The 19764-nt window shown below is 45.8% G+C and overlaps 1 protein-coding gene across 2 annotated transcripts; it reads left to right on the top strand.

Moving 5' to 3' along the window:
* Window positions 1-6: 6 nt before the first annotated feature.
* Window positions 7-2518, top strand: LOC119297278. Of its 2 annotated transcripts, none has more exons than XM_037575132.1 (3): window positions 7-420; window positions 1064-1165; window positions 2254-2518. In XM_037575132.1, exons 1-3 carry the CDS (start codon window positions 27-29, stop codon window positions 2307-2309), a joined length of 552 nt encoding a protein of 183 aa, XP_037431029.1. In that variant the 5' UTR covers window positions 7-26; the 3' UTR covers window positions 2310-2518. The 2 variants fall into 2 exon arrangements, with proteins under 2 accessions (XP_037431029.1, XP_037431028.1); XM_037575131.1 differs by having other exon boundaries at window positions 1061-1165.
* Window positions 2519-19764: the final 17246 nt, after the last annotated feature.

Raw genomic sequence — 19764 nt, 5'->3', positions numbered from 1 at the left:
AAGATCCAGCGTGCTCCAAGATCCCCATGCTCTCCTCCTCCCTCCCTCCCCTCCGGCATGATCTAGCATGCGGCCTCCCTCTCCTCGATCCAGATCGGCAGGTCCACCACCTACACTTCCGGCGATCCCCAATCCGGCAACAGAGACGGCTGCTCCCGCACCGGCCTTCTTCCTCGCCCCATATGCCGCTACTCGTCTCCTCTCCGGTGAGTGTGGAGGAGCCACCGTGGTCGAGGCAGCCGCCGGCTGGAGCCACCGCGGTCGAGGCAGCCGCCGGCTGGAGCCCCGCCTCTTCTCCTTTCCGGTCACTGTGGAGGTCCACCGCGTCCAACCTCCTCGACGGCGCTCGGAACCCTAGGCGGACCATCTCTTCCTCCCATGGCCATGGCCATGGCGAGCCTGCAAGATGTGCAGCAGCAGGTCAGACCCCTCACCTTCTTCTTCTTCTTCTTCTACCTACCTTTGGTGTTCTTCCTCTCCACAATGAATGATGCAAACATGGTGGGGAATATATTGATTTCCCAGCCCGCCAGACGGCCCACTCCCCTCGCCCCGCATAGATCTTCGATACAACAGCTCCGCACCCTACAGCCGCCGGTCCGGGATTAGCACAGTGCCGGTTTGGGTGTCCTGCGCCAACCTGAGCGCGCCCCAGGTGCTCGACGGGACGCCCGCTGCACCGCCTGGTCTCAACTTTCTTTCCCTTTGCCGAGCTGAGGGAGAGGGCTAGGATGAGCTCCTCGTCGTTTTCTCTATTGAAATTGCTAGTTGTAGCCAATTGCCATTGCGTGTGTATTCGGGTAGTTAGTCATTAGATTTTCTTTCTTTAGGGTCGACCGGGACTGGTTCCATTTCTTGATGGCACCCACTATTGTTGCTAGTGACTTCACTATCTTGTGAGATTTTTCTTCTTTATTACAGGGTTAAATACTCCACTGTTTTGTATGGTCTCTGTGTCTCTCAATGACAGCAATCTGAACTGCTGTATTGTGTGCCTTGAAAAGCATGGTTGCAACCATTCCTAATTTTTTGTTCTTGTTCGGTTTGGATTTGGATGCAGCAGGTGCTCTGCTCTTGTGCACGGTGTGTGTCTCCAGCGCAGCGGTGCTTCTTGAGGCGACCGGCGTGATGGCGGCTGTGTATGGCGGCGACCACAAGCTCTCTGGTGAGCGGCTCCCTCTCATACCCCTAGTTCTCTTTTCTACTCCTATAGCACTGCACTTTTTGTTTAGAGCACTAGCAACAGGAGTAGTAAAAGCTTACTAATGTTTGAGTAGTGAAAGCTTCATTGCTGATCCTGATTGCTAAACATGGGAGATGTATCTTCTTTTGTGTATAAATTACATAGCAATACTATGTAATGGAACAGTCTATGTACTGTTATTTTTAGGTTAGGTTGAAGTGATTGGTCGGCCTTCGTTAACATGTGAGCTTCTTTAAATTTCCGTTGTTATTTGCACTATATTCCATGCATGTCTCATGTGAATCTGTGATCATATCCATAGACTGGTGAATTTATTGCACTATTTGCTTGTTCTGAAGTATCCAGTGTTTGTTACATTATGTCTTTAAGTAGTAAAATTGAGAATGTCAAGCTACATTCTTCAACTGAACTGCTCTTTCATTGTACCATGAAATACTGAAGTTTTGCTATGTAGCAAATAAATAAATAAAATCTACTATATCTTGGTATTCTAGAATTTCGGTGCCTCACAGAAGTTGCTTTATGTCCTGCTTTAGCTTGGAAACCTGATGATTTGTTGACTGTTCTCATTTCTTAAGTTTGAAATGTTTCAAACTCTCATGTGCCCCCATCCTTCACTAGATCTGTATGCACCTTAGTAGTAATGAATACATTGGTCATGTAAATATCATTGGAAACTATATCTGCATCCATATGTTCTTGCCAGCATTAAATGTTGTAAGTAGAGGTTAGAAATGCAGAACCGGGATGTTGTGCTAGGAGGTTTTAGCTTCACATCTTCTCAGGTTTAACTGTTGGTTTACATTGAAACTATAGCAAGTGCCAAATGATGGTTTCTTATAAGTGCACATAACTGTTGGTTGTGCAATTTGTCTAGTAATATAGGTGTACATAAGTATCAGGCCATATGTTTTCTTATAAGCAAACTATATTGATGGTTGTAATATAAGTTAAAATATACTAGTGCTATCGTGATTTTCATACTAAATGCCATTCATTTATTAGTCTAATGTTTTTATGCTTCTAAGGCGTGATCCTTGCAATGCTAGGTGATTTGATTTTCAGAAGTTGGAAGAAGAGGACAGGTGGAAGCAGAGGACGATGAAGCTTGGTGTTTTTCTATCAATTTGCCTCTTGTTATGGTTGTACTTTGTAGCTAGTTATATTGTAACCGGTAGTAGTCAGCACATCTATTTCTATGAATACTACGTAAAGATGTAAAGATTGTAATAGGCTAATTTTGCATATCATTTCAAGAATTTAGTTTTGTTCCATTTGAAATATTTGTTTTTTGTGTACTATGAAAACTTGAGAAGTAGAAAGTTGGCAAGTTGGACCAACTTAATGAAAAAGGCCAAGTCCCCAAAAGTAAATGGAGTGTAAAATGGCCGAGGGCCAAACAAGAATTGGGCTAGGATTGGACCGTAAAAAGGCCGAGGACACAAATGGTTTGCAAAAAAAAGACTTATAATGCAAAAAAAGACTTTTAAAGGCTATATCCTGGAAAATAAAAGGCTGAATTGTTGGGCCAGGCCCATGTAGCTAATCAAAGCATAGGAAAAAAATACATTAAATGGGCTGAATTAATGGGCTCGGCCCAGATAGACACCTAATCGGACTGGGCTGAATCTTATCCACGTCAGCTTGCCACGCTGGATCCTACGTGGCTTGGGGAGGCTGCTAGTGACCAAAATTTTGGTCGAAGAACCAACGACCTTTTACATATCATAGAGAAGGTCGTTAATTTCAGTTTACGACCACCAGCTTTTGACCTTCTGTTTTTGGTCAAAAAAGGTCGCAAATGAAAAACAATGACCTTTCAGTGACCAATAGTGGTGGTCACAAGTTGTCATATTTCTTGTAGTGGATCTTGTTAAGCATGTTATTTTGACATAACCGCGGACGCCGACCAGGGCCAGCCCACCTCTCTCCTAGGTGGTCTCAACCTGCCCTGTTGCTCCACCTCAAAGTATCAGTTGGGGCCCGTCGGGAACCCAGGCCCACCACTACCTGGGTGGAACCACCTGCCCCTTCAGCCCCCAACATCGAAATCACTTGCGGGTACTCAACGAGCCGACCCGACTTTAGTCACAACATGTATAGTATGTATGTATAGTATATACCCGTGATCAACACCGGACGTGATCACGACCCGATAGTATAGCATGGCAGACTGACAAGAATGTTGGGCCACTGATGGTAATCTAGCATCCTATAGTAAGCATTTAGGATTGCAGGTAAGGTATCAACACTTGTAGCAACAATGATAGGCTATGCATCAGAATAGGATTAACGGAAAGCAGTAACATGCTACACTACTCTAATGCAAGTAGTAGAGAGAATAGGCGATATCTAGTGATCAAAGGGGGGCTTGCCTGGTTGCTCTGGCAAGAAAGAGGGGTCGTCAACACCGTAGTCGTACTGGGTAGCAGCGGTGTCGGTCTCGTAGTCTAGCCAGAGAAGAGGGGGAAGAAACAATAAATATAATGCAAACAAATGCATGACGATGCATGACATGACAAAGCGTGATGCTAGGTGTGCCCTAACGCGGTATGAGGTGGTACCGGTGAAGGGGGGAAACATCCGGGAAATTATCCCCGATGTTTCGCATTTTCGGACAAATGAAACAGAGGGGGAAAGTTGCGTGTTCGCTATGCTAGGGATGCGTGGCGGACGAACGGGTTGCGTATCCGGGTTTGTCTCATCATTTTGAGTAACTTTCATGTACAAAGTTTTTCCATCTAAGCTACGGTTTATTTTATATGATTTTTCAAAGTTTTAATGAATTTCTGGAATTATATAAATTCGAAATAAAATGGGCAAAATGCTATGGGTACACAGAGAGTGTACCCAGAAGTTCACCTTTCAGGCTGACAGGTGGGGTCCAGTTGACCGCCCAGTCAGCAGTCAACTGGGACCGTTGACTGGTCAAAGGGGTCAACGGACCCACATGTTAGTGGTTGATAGGTGAAACTAACCTTATCTATCTAAATAGTGCACTGGGTCCACGTGTCATTGACTGTTAGGTAATTAACCAAGTTAATTAGATTAGTTAAGTTAATTAGCTAATTAGGTTAATTAAACATGTTTAATTAATTAATTAATTGATTGATTGATTAATTATATTTCTTTAATCTTTTTTTTGTTTTCATTCTTTAATAGGGGCGGGCCCCATGTGTCAATGGCCAGGGCCGGGGCCCAGCTATCAATGGTCCAGGGACCATAGCGGGCACGCGGGCATCGGGTAAAAACCCGAACAGGCGAGGGCGCCAGCGGCAGTGGGCGCGTGGCTCGACGGAGCACGGCCACTGCGAGCCGGCCGCGGACGGCGCCGATGGAGGGCGACGGGGTTGGCAAGCGGACAGAGAGGGGCGCGGCGCGGGGCGTGGTCGGCGAGTAGGCGGTGGAGCCAGCAAGGCAGCAGCTGTAGAGCAGGGGAGCGGGACAAGGCCGGCGCGTGGCTGGATGGCGCGGGTCGCGCGCATGGGGGCGCACGGGAGTGCGTGGGCGCGCGCTGGGTCGAGCAGGGATGAAGGGGGTGCGGGCATCTCTGCGCGGAGCGCGCGGGTGGCAGAGGAGCAGCAGCGGGCACCTTGAAGTGGGGCGGAGGCGTGCGGTGGTCCCGGCGAGTCGCAGCAGTGCCGGCGAGGCAGGGTAGCGAGGGGCGCGGACGAGGCAGCAGTAGGGCCACAGCAGCGCGCGGCGAGCGCGGGGGGTGCAGGGCCGGGGCTGCGCTGCGGGCGCGCACACGGTTGAGACCACTGTGAGCGGGCGGCGCGAGGTTGTGGGCGCGCGAGAGCGCGGGCAGGCGCGGCCAGGAGCACGGCGGTGGCGACGCAAGTCAGGAAGGGACGTCGTGCGAGCAAGGAGGAGGCAGGGAGATCCGGGATGCGGGCGAACCACGGGTGCGCGCGTGCGGTGGCCAGAGAGGGCGTGAGGTGCGGAAGAGAGGGGAGGTGGAGGCCGAGCCTCCCGCGGGTGCAGGGATCGTGGCAGTGGGGCGCGGGGAGGAGACAGAGACAACGGCGACACGGTGACGAGGTGTAGGCCGGCGAGGTGGTCCCGGGCGGCGGGCGACGTTCCTGGCGGCGATGGACGGCGAAGGGATCGGGCTCCTCCCCGATCCAGACGGAATCAAGAGGAGAGGAGGAGGGGGAGAGGCGAGCGAGTGGGGGAAGTGGGGGGTGTCGGTTGGATAGGGTTTGCGGGGAGGGGGGTGAGTGGATAAGGGGTGGCCGACTGGGCCTGGTGGGTTGGCCCAGTGGGGTTGATGGCCCGCTGGGCCGGAGCCCAGCGAGTTCTTTTAGTACCTTTTTTTGTTTGTTTGTTTTTGTTTTCTTTCTTTATTATTTTTTTGTTTTATTTTAGTCACACTTTATCTTAGTTTTTATAAAATATAAACATAGCATCCTAAAATAAGGTTTCAGAACAACCCTCTACCATAAAAAAATTGGGTGGTCAAATAAATTAATTTAACATTTGTTTAATATTTAGAACCATTTAAATAATTGTTTTTATTTGGTTTTATTCATTTTAGAGTATTTAATCATTTCATAAAGGTGTGGGTTCTCCACCATAATGACCTATGAATTATTTGGCACAACCCAAACATTTTAGTTTTAATATTCGAAAAACTTTACCGTTTGACTTGATTTTGAATTTGAATTTGAATTGGTTTCGAATCAACACGAGTTTATCAACAGTAATCGAAGTGGCGTGGCATCACTAGCGTGGAATTACTGTAGCTTAATTATCCGGGCGTCACACATATTCACATAGAAGTTATATTGTCATAGATCCTTCAACATGTGGTAGTTGCCCCCATCTTTGCTAGCCAAAAATTCTGCACCAAGTAGAGATACTACTTGTGCATCCAAAAATCCTTAAACCCAAATCTTATTTTCAAGAGTCCACTATATCTACCTATATGCGGTATTCTTTTGCCGATCTAAGCAAATTTGCATGTGCCATCTCTACTTTTCAAAATAAATTTCTCTTTTGTGTGCTCGTACCACTCGCGAAGCGGTGAGGGGTGGACAATATTTTCCATGCTAGATGTGTTATTCTCACGATGAGTGTTTATTCACTTGTCATTGCACGAGAGTAAGGCAAAGGTATTAGGGATGCCGAGTCCCGAAATGAAAAATGAATTTACTTTATTTTGTCAAATAATAAATTCCTTGGAAAGTGTTGGTATGGAGGGCACTCATTGATACGGTTAGCCATGGAAAGTGAAAGTATGGTGGAAAAAGGAATAAACTTTATTTTCTGTTTGGGAACCGCCTATGATATATCTAGCATGGAAAGTGTTGGGAGCTCTAAGTCGTTTTCGTTGGTGGGAAAAGTATGCCTCCCAAAATGTTTTTATATCTCAATTTTTGCTTTGAGCTCAGGCACCTCTACAAATCCCTACTTCCCTCTGTTAAGGGCATATCTTTTACTTTTCAATATTTACTTTTATGCAAAGAGTCAAAGTATTTCTCTCTATTCCTTTTTATTTTTATCTTTTGGCAAGCATCATGTGGTGAGGAAAGATCTAGGCACATATGTCCAGTTGAATATGGGTAGCATGAGTTATTATTGTTGACATCACCCTTGAGGTGAATATGTTGGGAGGCAAAACAATAAGCCCCTATATTTATATGTGTTTGTTTGAAACATTTTTCTCATGTGTATGCGGTGAGTGTTAGCAATCATAGAAGACAATATGATGGTTGAGTATGTGGAGCACTTACTTAAACTCTGTTGAATAAGTTGAATTGCAATTGCTTGGTGACTAAGAACATAGGTTGTTGGGTTTCAAGAGAATTCATTGTTTGAACCTTAACTTGTGAATTGGTTTCCACTATAACATGAGAAGTTTCATAAGAAAGAATTGCTGTTATGATGCTAGGAAAAGTGATTGAAATTATCATTGATCAAACATGTGCACTTTGCTAGCATTCACACTTCATAAATTATTTCTTTTCTAATTTACCTACTCGAGGACGAGTAGGAATTAAGCTTGGGGATGCTGATACGTATCCAACATATCTATAATTTAATGAAGTATTCATGTTGTTATTTTATCATTCTTGGGTGTTTTACAATCATTTTATAGCAACTTTATATCATTTTTTGGGACTAACCTATTGACCAGTGCCCAGTGTGAGTTGCTATTTTTTGCTTGTTTTTTACATCGCAGTAAATCAATATTAAACGTAGTCCAAACACCGCGAAACTTTTTGTGGGTTTTTTATGGATCGGAAGGAACCCAATGGGCCAGAGCTACACCTGGGGGGGGGGGCGAGGGGGCACAACCCACCAGGGCGCACCAGGGCCCCCTGGTGCGCCCAGGTGGGTTGTGTCCATCTCGGTGGCCTCCTGCCCCCTTCCTTGCACTATAAATTCCAAAATATTCCGAAACCCCTCGGGGTTAACCTAGATCAGAAGATCTGCCGCCGCAGGGCTCCGTAGCCACCGAAAACCAATCTAGACATGTTCCGGCACCCTGTCAGAGGGGGGAATCATCTCCGGTGGCCATCTTCATCATCCCGACGGCCATCACGATGAGAAGGGAGTAGTCCACCCTCGGGGCTAAGGATTTGTACAAGTAGCTATGTATTTAATCTCTCTCTCTCTCTCTCGTGTTCTTGAGATGTCACTATCTTGATGTATCGCGGGCTTTGTTAATATAGTCGGATCATATGGTGTTTTCACCTATCTATCTTGTTGTGATGAATTGAGTTTTTCCCTTTGAGATTTCGTGGTTATCAGATTGAATAATTTTATGGATTTAAGAACACTTGATATATGTCTTGCAATTGAATACTTGTGGTGACAATGGGGTATCGAATTGATTCACTTGATATATGTTTTGGCACTCAACTTGCGAATTCCTGCGGTGACATTGGGGTTATCTATGCATAGGGGTTGATGCACGTTCTTGTCCTTATTTCTCCGGTAGAAATCTTGGGGCACTCTTGTAGTTCTTCGTGTGGATTGAGTAGTATGAATATGAATATGCTTTGGTGTTATTCTAGCACGAACTCTAGGATAGATTGAACGGAAAAAATAGCTTTGCGTTATTTTAGTACGAACTCTTGAATAGATCGAACGGAAAGAATGGCTTTGAGGTGGTTTAGTACCCTACAGACAATTCATATCTTTTATTCTCCGCTAATAGGAACTCGGGAGTGATTCTTCGTTACACTTTGATGGATAATCATATGATCCAACTATGTTAGCATTGTTGAGAGATTGCACTAGTGAAATTACGGACCTAGGCCTTGTTTTTAAGCATTAAAATACCATTTTTGTGCCCGTTTACTATTTGCTACCTTGCTGTTTTTATTTATTCAGATTATCAAAATATATTTCTACCATCCGTATTACACTTTTATCACCATCTCTTCGCCGAACTAGTGCACCTATACAATTTGCCAACGTATTGGGTGTGTTGGGGACACAAGAGATTTCTTGTATTTGGTTGCAGGGTCATTTGAGAGAGACCATCTTCATCCTACACCTCTCACGGATTGATAAACCTTAGGTCATCCACTTGAGGGAAAATTGCTACTGCCCTACAAAACTCTACGCTTGGAGGCCCAACACGTGTCTACAAGAATAAAGTTGCGTAGTAGACGTCACAAGACACGTATTGATCATTTCTATTAAGGATAACAATATGGGGTCTATTCCTACATGAATAGATCTTGTCTACATCATGTCATCGTTCTTATTGCATTACTCCGTTTCTCCATGAACTTAATACACTAGATGCATGCTAGATAGCGGTCGATGTGTGGAGTAATAGTAGTAGATGCAGGCAGGAGTCGGTCTACTAATCTTTGACGTGATGCCCATATATTGATCATTGCCTGGATATCATCATGATTACTTTAAGTTCTATCAATTGCCCAACAGTAATTTGTTTACCCACTGTATGCTATTTTTCTCGAGAGAAGCCACTAGTGAAATCTACGGCCCCAGGGTCTATTCTTTATCATATTTTCTTTCCGATCTATTATTTGCCACTTTTATTTTTAGATCTATTACTCCAGAAACCCAAAAATACCTTTCTGCAATTTTTTGTTATTTATTTTATTTCGCATTTTATCGAGATCTATTTATCCCATCTACTACAAACCAATCTATCTTTTACCAGAGAGGGATTGACAACCCCTCTTACACGTGGGTTGCAAGAATTTGTTCTTTGTGCGCGGGTATCGTTTACATAGTGTTGCTTGGTTCTCCTACTGGTTCGATAACCTTGGTCTCAAAACTGAGGGAAATACCTATCGTAGCTGTGTTGCATCATCCCTTCCTCTTCGGGGAAAAACTGACGCGGACACGAGGCATCATACACCCTTCCTTTCAAGGTTACAACCAAGAGTTTTCAATATCTTCCATGCTAAACAAATTAGCGGCGGTACCCAAGTGATAAAAGTAAAGTTTACCCCCCCTCCACCAACAAACACAAGCAATCACTAACCGAATCCACGGGTGTCTTCCATACCAACAACAGTCCTGGGGGAGTTTTTTAATTGTTTGCAATTTTTGATTTCGGGACTGGGTATCCCTATTACCAGCCCCTTTTGTGCAAGGACAAGTGAATAAATACTCATGAGAATAACCCGCTTAGCATGGAAGATACTGACCACCCCCTGTCGCTCCATGAGCGGTCTAGGCATACAAAACAGATGTTCATTTGAAATTTTAGAGGTGGCACATGCAAATTTACTTGGAACGGTCGGGTAATACCACATATAGGTAGATATAGTGGACTATATCCGGAATAAATTTGGTTTAAGGATTTTGATGCACAAGCAGTATTCCCGTTTAGTACAGGCGAAGGCTAGCAAATAGGTTGAGAAGCGGCCAGCTAGAGAGCAAAAACGGTCATGAACATGCATTATGAATAATCGACATTGAATTAGCATGAGTAGGATATAAACACCCAGTAGTAGGCATCGGTGCTATACAAACGGTTTTAAACCCCTTTCCGTGACGGCATTTGGAACCGTTGCCTAGTGAGTGACGGCGATAGGGGTTCCTTCCCACACGACCCAGAAACCGTCAGGGATATAGCCCTCCGGGCAAAATGATTTTGTGTGCGACTGGTGAGTGCTCAAATACGGAAATACGTACAATAGAGCTTAAAAATATAATTATACAGGTGAAATTGTTTCCGGTCATAAGTACATCCCACACAGTCAGTCCTTGCTAAACACTTTCGTTCATATGTACATCCCACACAGTCGCTCCAAGGAAAACGTTTCCGTTCACAGGTACATCACACACAATTTTTCTCGTTAAATCATTTTTGATAGCATTGCCATTGCACACGATATTAACAATTTTATCGTTTGAGTTATTGAATGCATCACACACGGTCCGTAGAAGAAACTGTGTGGCAAAGGTTGTCCATCACACACAGTTTTTATGTCGTAAACATTTGCGCAAGGTGGCCTAACGCAAACAATTTTCAAGAGGATGTCGTGTGTGCAGTGGAGATTGATCGCACACGTAGTGGATCCTAGAAACGTTTCTAATCTCCACGTCTATCATAGACGTTTTGCTTTCGCAAACCGTGTCAGTGTAATCCCTAATTAATTCCTAATTTAAAAATCACTTTGTTTTGAATCTGAATGTAGGCAATCACTTATTTCATATCCAACCATGTTTATTACAAATATAGGTTCAACCACGAATGCATAATTTGATGCACATGTACATATACTGAAGAACTATAGAAGCACCAAGTAAAGAATGATGAACCACAGTTGTACTAAGACTGTAAAGAGAGAGGCGAAAGACATTCTGGTTGCTGCAGAAGGTGAAGCGGAATGCCCATATTGTGCCCTCCTCCATGCGTAATGCGCACACGACTCTAGGCTAACCATGGTTTCCCGTCCATCCTTCGTTGTCTTCATTACGACTTCTCGATGCTCATTGTAGTCTGCATGAAATACTTTAACCTTCATTGTGTGTCCACCAATCATGTACTTTGCGAGGTAATCTTGAGTGAACTGCTTCAGGAACCACTGGGAACGAAAAAGGTTCAGACATTCTTGTCTAACATTTCTTTATGGAAAGTAAAAAGAGAAGGCTGCAGAGTTTGTAGTTACCATCCTACAGCTCACTGTTGTGTTGGATAGAGCATAAACAAATAATTTGCTTGCCACCAATCGTATCTTTTTGCTAATAATCCTTATCAGTTTCCTCACTTGATGCTTGTTCATGAATATCTCATTGCCCCATACGCAAAAAGGATCGATGCGTGGTTGCTTGCCAAGGGCATATGTACCTACAAGCAACAAGTCAATATTAGAAGCTAACAAGTGTCCATGCCTGGATTTATATGCACTACATTATGGAACGACAGAGGGTGTTGGGGATATAACTATTGGGTATGACTCGCCTAGGAGGGGCCGGGTCATACCACTGGCGGTTCATAAAATACAAAGCCCATGAAGATGTTGAAGATGGTGGTTCACAAAGCAGGTTTACTGAAGGCCCAAAGCCCAAAGACGACTTAAAGCCCACACATGTAAACCTCCATGTATGTATGACTTGTATTGTAAGGCATGTGTAGTTAGTCACCGAGCCGGACACGTTGTGTATGAGCCGACCGGGACTCCATGAGCCACTGGGTGTCAACCTGTGTATATAAAGGGAGGACCCGACGGCGGTTTAAGACAAGAAACAAGAGATCGAGAGCTAGGTCAAGCATATTTGCTCCCTGGTAATCGAAACCCAAGCAATACCACCTAAAACTGGAGTAGGCCTTTACCTTCACCGCAAGGGGTCGAACCAGTATAAACTCCATGTGTTCTTTGTCTCGTTTAACCCCTTTAAGCTAACCTAGTTGCGATGGCTGCATGACTAAGTCCTTCTGCTAGGACATCTGTCGTGACAATTCCACGACAGTTGGCGCCCACCATGGGGCCTGTGCACGGTGGTTTCGAGTTCTTACAGGGAAACTTTGAAGGGATCAAGGGATATGATGTGGGCCGGATAACCAAGAGTCGTCATGGAAAGCTCTACATCGATGATGAATGTTGGGGCCCCGAGGCCGGCTTAGTCGAGTACGGGTACCGGGTCCCCTTCGGCAGAATCCACGTTTTCATCGACAAGATCGGCGAACCGGGCCCTGAGCCGGACATCTGCACCGACATCATTGAGACGGCTCAGCATGCATTACCCACCCGGGTTCAGCCCGCCATGAAACGCGCCTTCGTTGGGTTCATCCATGGGGCGGAATTTGAGGATGGATCTGTGTCTGGCAGTGAGACGACCATCTATTCTGGTGGTGAGTCGTCCACAGGCGAGACCAATTCATTGTATCAACTGCAAGATGGCCGGCTTGGGGGCTATTCCGACGGTGACAGTGTTCCGGATCCCTACGAGCCACCGAACAGGGTTGCAATCTTCATGGCCAGTACACAACCGGCGCTTGGTTCAACAACCACCACGGCTATGACCTCCAGTTCAATGGTTGCGGCGGCAGCTGGTGCTAGCGGCTCTGCGCGCCCGCCGGCTCAAGTTCTCACCGAATTGCTGGAGGCTCTGGCGACTCTGATGGGGGTGGAGGTAACCCCGGACAACCAAGAACAGCACAAGGTGGATGTGTCTAAGCGTGAGATGAGATAGCTTAAGCCAAGGAAGAGCTGGCAGCTGAGAATGCTAGGGTGGCTATAGAACGGGCTATTTTGGATGCTCACACACACCGGATCCAGGCGGATTCCTTCCAGCTCACATTGGATCAGAACGCTTCAAATGAGGTCATGGGGAGGAGGCACCGGAGTCATCTACCCCTGGCTTACGAACCAAGGAACCTCTTGAACACACCTGGAGCAGGAACCAGTGACCCACCAGTAGTAAATCGGACACTGGTTCAGCCACGCATGATGGGCTCTCCACATGTGAATAATACCCCGCCTCAACATGTTTCAATGCCACCGGGTCATTACTCTAATTCTTTGGACAATATGATCGTTGCGGCATCACGATTTGCGGCTCTACCGGTTAAAGGCGAGTCTCCAACGGCGATAGAGACACGGCGTGTCAGGGAACTCCTTCAGACGGCTATGGCTCAACAGGCGGCTTATTCCTATAGCCGCGAGTGGATTCACTCAACTCCTTATCCAAGCCAGACTTACAACAGACACATTGAATTACTAGCTGTTTCAAGCAGTGAGCGGAGCCGTAACCAGCCTCGTGGGAATGACCCGGCGCGTGGTGGTGCCAATGCTCAAGCTCTGGTGGATCGGGGTAGAACGTGTCGGGAGGCCGAGCTGGTGGCTCAGCAAACGACTCATTAGTATTCTCCGGCTTATCCGACAGCTTCGGCGGAGGCAGGCGTGACCTCTAGAACCTTGGGCATGCCATCTTTAGTGCCAACTCTGCATAACGAGCATTTACCCAAGGATTTCAAGGGTCCTCGTAAGGTGCCTAACTACACGGCGGATCAACCCCCTAAAGCTTGGGTTGAAAGTTATGAGATGGCAATGGAGCTACTGGATGTTGGAGATGTTGCATGTGCTAAGTACTCCACAATGATTTTGGATGGGACGGCCCCTACTTGGTTGAAATGGCTGCCTGCCAACTCCATTGGATCATCGGCCGAGTTAAAAGCCAGGTTTATCCAGATTTTTAAAGACATGTGCAAGAAGCATATGTCAATTGTGGATTTGGACTCTTGTGTCCAAGAAGAGGACGAGTTAACAACCAATTGGGTGTGCCGGGTCTCAGCCATCCTTCACTCATCGGATCGTATCAATGCCGGCTCAGCAGTTCTAATGTTGGAGAAAAACTTCCGTTTTATGCCTCTTAAGTAGAAGCTAGGGCGGCTCAAACACCACTGCAGTGACATGGGGGAACTAATGGCGGCTCTGGTCAAGTATGCTTACTATGATAGTACCAAGGACCCCGAGTCTGATGAGGAAAGGCCGGGTAAGGGAAAGAAGAGTAGCAACACCAAACGGCAGCAGCATAACCCGGCGAATCAGGGCGACAATGGCAAGCGCAAAGCTGATAGTAGTTTGGATTTTGTGGCTAACACCAATACGTAGAATAATGGTCAGCATCGTAAGGGAAAACCAAACCCTCGTTTGGAGGACAAATTTTCAATCTTGAAGTGATGGTGAATCAGCCCTTCCCGAAGCATGGTACACGGGAAAAGCCGGCCGCTCACCTCTGGAAGGATTACTTCATTATGAGAGAATACAGAAATTCGAGATTCTTTCAAAATAATCATGGGCCGGGCGGTGGCTCAGGACCCGGCTCTCACGGTCCGGGTTACGGTGGTGGCGGTTCTAGTTCCGGTTTTCAGGCCCAAGGCAGTCAGGTTGGTTCAATAGTCTAGTCAAGGGAATCAGCAATAGTCTGGTTATCAGAGTAATCCGAAGCAGTTGAAAGTGGACAGTACCATCTTTTCACCACAAGTCTGTGTAAGCGGGATCAAAAGCTCCATAAAAGGGCATTAAAGGTGGTTGAGCCGGCAATCCCCCGTTACTTGCGATGGTCTGAACACCCTATTCTTTGGAGCCGTGAAGATCACCCGCCCCGGGTTGACAACCCGGATCACTTGGCTTTGGTGGTGGCACCTCAGGTTGGAGGATACAAATTCACTAAGGTGCTCATGGATGGAGGCAATAGCATCAATATCCTTTATTATGACACTTTTTGTCGCATGGGATTAACTGATAAAAATCTTAAGCCGTCGAATACTGTTTTTCCCGGTGTGGTGCCTAATAAGTCGGCATATCCAGTGGGCAAAATATCTTTGTAGGTTGCCTTTGGAGATGAATATGATTCCAGATCTGAGACATTGACCTTCGAAGTGGTTAAAATCAAGAGCCCTTATCATGCTCTGTTTGGGCGGCCGGCTTACGCTAAATTCATGGCTAGGCCTTGTTATGTTTACTTATAGCTTAAGATGCTGGGTCACAAGGGCACCATCACAGTGCATGGAAGTTGCAAAGTAGCCTTGGAGTGTGAGGAAGGCGACGCTGGTTATGCTGCGTCTATTTGTGCAACAGAGGAATTAAAATTTTACAAGGATAATGTTGACCCGACAGATATGGCGTCTTTGAAGAAGCCAACCACAGAGCACGACCCACTGTTGAAGTTTAAGTCGGCAAATGACACCAAGCTAGTTGACTTTGTTCCTGGCGATTCATCCAAGCAGTTCAGCATCAGTACTAATCTGGATCCAAAATAGGAAAGCGTGCTCATCGGGTTCATCCGAGAACCGGGACATCTTTGCATGGAAGCCTTCAGACATGCTAGGTGTACCAAGGGAACTCGCTGAGCACACTCTCAATATTGATCCAAAGTTTAAACTGGTCAAGCAATACCTTCGCCGTTTCAATGAAGAGAGGCGCAAGGCTATTGGAGAAGAAGTGGCCCAGCTCTTGGCGGCTGGGTTTATCGTTGAAGTTTTTCATCCTGAGTGGTTGGCCAACCCGGTGCTGGTACATAAGAAAAACGTCACCTGGCGCATGTGTGTGGATTATACGTATTTAAACAAGGCTTGTCTGGCTGATCCCTTTGCTCTCCCCCGTATTGATCAGATTATTGATGCTATGGTGGGTTGTGAGTGTTTGAGCTTTTTGGATGCTTATTCTGGTTATTATCAGATCAAAATGGCAGTTAAGGACCAGGAGAAGATAGCTTTTATTACTCCCTTTGGAGCCTTCTGTTACGTGTCTATGTCTTTTGGGCTCAAGAGTGCTCAGGCGACTTAACAGTGGTGCGTGCAAAATTGCCTTCATGATCAAATTGGGCGCAATGTTCATGCTTATGTGGTGAAGTCCAGGAGGAAGGAAACCCTGATAGATGATTTGAAGGAGACCTTTGACAATCTCCGGGTCTACAAGATGATGCTTAACCCGGCCAAGTGTGTTTTTGGTGTGCCAGCAGGCAAGCTCTTGAGTTTTTTAGTTTCGGAGCGAGGTATTGAAGCTAACCCGGAGAAAATCAAGGCTATCACCTCTCTGGCTAAACTGGCGTGTATAAATGATGTTCAACATTTGGCGGGTCGTATTGCGGCCTTAAGCCGGTTCATAAGCCGGTTGCGTGAGAAGGCTATCCCTCTATACCAGTTGATGAAGAAGACATATCACTTTGTCTGGAATGATGCTGCTAACCAAGCATTTGAGACTTTGAAGAAATAATTGGCTTAGCCGCCGGTTCTTGTTGCTCCCATTGATAAAGTGCCTTTGTTGCTATATGTGGCTGCCAACAGCCGAGTTCTTAGTGTAGCCATTATGGTGGAAAGGAAGGAATCAAGCAAGGAGCATCTAGTTCAGCGGCCGGTTTACTACATCAGTGAGGTGCTTATTGAGTCCAAGAAGAGGTATACGCATTGGCAAAAGCTTGTATATGGGGTGTTCATGGCTATTCGAAAACTCAAGCAATATTTTCTTGGTCATGCCATCACTGTGGTTAGTTCTTCTCCTCTAGGGGATATTATTGAAAACAGAGAGGCCACAGGCCGGGTAGCCAAGTGGGCCATTGAGCGTGGACCTCATGGGTTGAAGTATAGCCTCAAACAGCCATCAAGTCTCAAGCACTTGTGGATTTCATAAATGATTGGACAGAGCTGCAGATACCTGAGGAGAAGCCGGAAAACACATATTGGACTATTCACTTTGATGGATCCAGGCAGTTGGAGGGCTCGGGGGCTGGAGTTGTCTTGACCTCCCCACGAGGTGATAAATTTTCTTATGTCCTCTGGTTGATGTTTCCTTGTACTAACAATGCAGCTGAGTATGAGGCCTTACTCCATGGTCTTCGGATGGCTAAGGAGATGAACTTAAGCTGGGTGAGGTGTTTCGATGACTCAGATCTGGTAGCTCAGCAAGTTTCCAGGACTTGGGATTCTAAGGATCCACTCATGACGGCTTATCGCCGAGAGGTTGACGCTATTGCTGGTCACTTTAAAGTCTATGAAGTTGAACATGTTGATCACAGGACAAATGAGGTGGCTAATGCTTTGAGCCGGTTAGGGTCCCAACATAAGCCGGTGCCACCTAACCCTTTCCTGGATATTTTGCATAACCCTTTAGTCAAACTGCCTACGGAGGAAGATCTAGCTATTCCTGACCCGGAAGCGCAATTGGTGGCAGCCCTTCATGTTATCCCTGATTGGATAGTCCCATATTTGGATTATATGACTTGCGGCGAGTTACCTGAAGATGAAACTTTGGCCAGGCAAATAACCCGGCGGTCTAATTCAATGACTATTGTCAATGGAGAGTTGCATCATCGCAGTGTCACGGGGGCATTTCAACATTGTGTTTCTCCTGAGGAAGGCTGTGAGATTCTATGAGAGATTCATGAAGGAGATTGTGGTCATCATGTTGGCTCTAAGTCTCTTGTAGCAAAGGCTTTTTGTCATGAGTTTTATTGGCTGATGGCTCATGCTGATGCAGAGGATTTGGTCAGTAAATGTGATGGTTATCAGAAATTTTCAAGGCAGGCTCATGTGCCGGCTCAGGAATTGAGGATGATCCCAATTGCTTGGCCATTTGCAGTAAGGGGGCTTGATATGGTTGGGCCTTTCAAAAGGTCCAAGGATAAAAAGACCCACCTTTTGGTGGCGGTTGACAAATTTACAAAGTGGGTTGAAGCGGAGCCAGTTAGTAAGTGTGACGTGGCCACGATGGTTCAATTCATCAAAAAGGTGATTTTCCGTTTTGGCTTTCCCCGCAGTATTATAACTGATAATGGAACTAATCTATCGAAAGGTGCTATGAAAGAATTTTTTCAACAAGAGCATATTTGACTTGATGTATCATCAGCGGCTCACCCCCAGTCCAATGGTCAGGCTGAGAGAGCCAATCAAGAGATTTTGCGAGGCATCAAGCCCCGGCTTATGGTCCCTTTGTAGAGGATGCCGGGTTGTTGGGTGGAGGAGTTACCCTTGGTGTTATGGAGAATCAATACTACCCCAACAGATCTACGGGTTACACGCCTTTCTTCATTGTTTACGGAGCAAAGGCGGTTCTCCCTAGTGACATCTGTCATGATTCGCCCCGTGTGGCGGCTTATGTTGAAGTTGATAATGAAAAAGCATGTCAGGATGCATTTGACCTGTTGGATGAGGAGCGCGACCTCGCGGCGGCTTGTTTGGCGATTTACCAGCAAGATTTATGCCGTTATCACAGCCGACGGGTTAAAACCAGAACCTTTCAAGAAGGCGACTTGGTGCTCCGGCTTATCCAGGATCAGACTGATATGCATAAACTATCCCCACCTTGGGAAGGGCCCTTTGTGGTCAGCAAAAATCTAAATAATGGGTCATACTACCTTATCGATGTTCGAGACCACAAGGACTCACGCATGTCGGAGGAGGAGACCCGCCGACCATGGAATATTGCTCATCTTCGGCCTTATTACACCTGAGCCACTGGCTCTTGTGATGTACATATCTTGACAATGTATATATTATGATGAATATAATAAAGCCGGCATCACTGATAATTCAGGGCCTCTGTTGTTTCATTTTGAATAATGAGTCTTTATTGTCACTTATATGGTCACTTGGGGGCTTCCTCCTCATTGAGCATAGCTATGTGTACCCATTTGATCCGGCTTGTACGCCATGATTACTAAATACTTGGGGGCTTCCTGCTCCTTGAGCATAGCTGTGAGTACCCTATTATTCCGGCTTATACGCCTGGAATAACATATTACTTGGGGCTCTTTGTTCAACGGACAAGAGTTTTTATGACCCTTGTAATAGGCTTGGAAGCCAGATGTATTCACCTAAAAACCCGAGTTATCCTGCCTTTTAAGTCCGCCACTCCGCCCAGATTGACTAGAATGACCCGCCGTACTTTTGATAAGTCAATCTTATACAGACCCTGAACTTGTCAAAGTTAAAACGACGATTGGTCATGTGAAGCCCGACTTATAAGGTTGAGTGAAGGTTTAACTCAACGGCTGTGCAGCCCTTTGAAAGCACTTGATTTAAAAGGTTTGGCAGCCTGTGAAAGCCTTCTTTTTGTCGTTTGATTTATATTTGACTTGAATATTTTTGGAGTTCATCTTTTGTGACAGGTTTGGGCACCAATGAGGGCTATGATGCCTTATGGTTCATATATGAAGCTATGCGGAGTTTATTAACCTGGTCTAGCTTTGGACTATAAGTCGCCAGTGTATCATGATCTTATATGATTGGAAGCACTACTCTCTAAGTTTTGGGATGTTACCCCTGCTGCATATGGCATTGTAAGCCATCGGTATATGTCAATGGGAAAGGGCATTCTATGCTCCATCCTTTGGGTTGTAACCCTTCCTGCACAGTTATGATAAACCGGCAGTGTAAGTAAATATCACAGGTATGATATTTTGTTATGTCTATATAAGGTTATGATTGAACCGACCCTGGTTATGGACTGCTTTTAGTCACCAGTGTTTTTTATACGGTGTTATGACCCGCCCTAGGGTAAACCGCCAGGGTACTTGTGGTCTGTTTGTGTGTAGGTAAAATAATAAATCTGGTCCACATAGTTGATGCAATCATGAGCACAAGTGGCAGATCCTCAAATGGCCGATCAACAGTATCA

Source organism: Triticum dicoccoides, chromosome 5A, assembly GCF_002162155.2.
Source record: "Triticum dicoccoides isolate Atlit2015 ecotype Zavitan chromosome 5A, WEW_v2.0, whole genome shotgun sequence".
Taxonomy (NCBI): domain Eukaryota; kingdom Viridiplantae; phylum Streptophyta; class Magnoliopsida; order Poales; family Poaceae; genus Triticum; species Triticum dicoccoides.
This window is presented reverse-complemented; position numbering and strand designations above follow the sequence as displayed.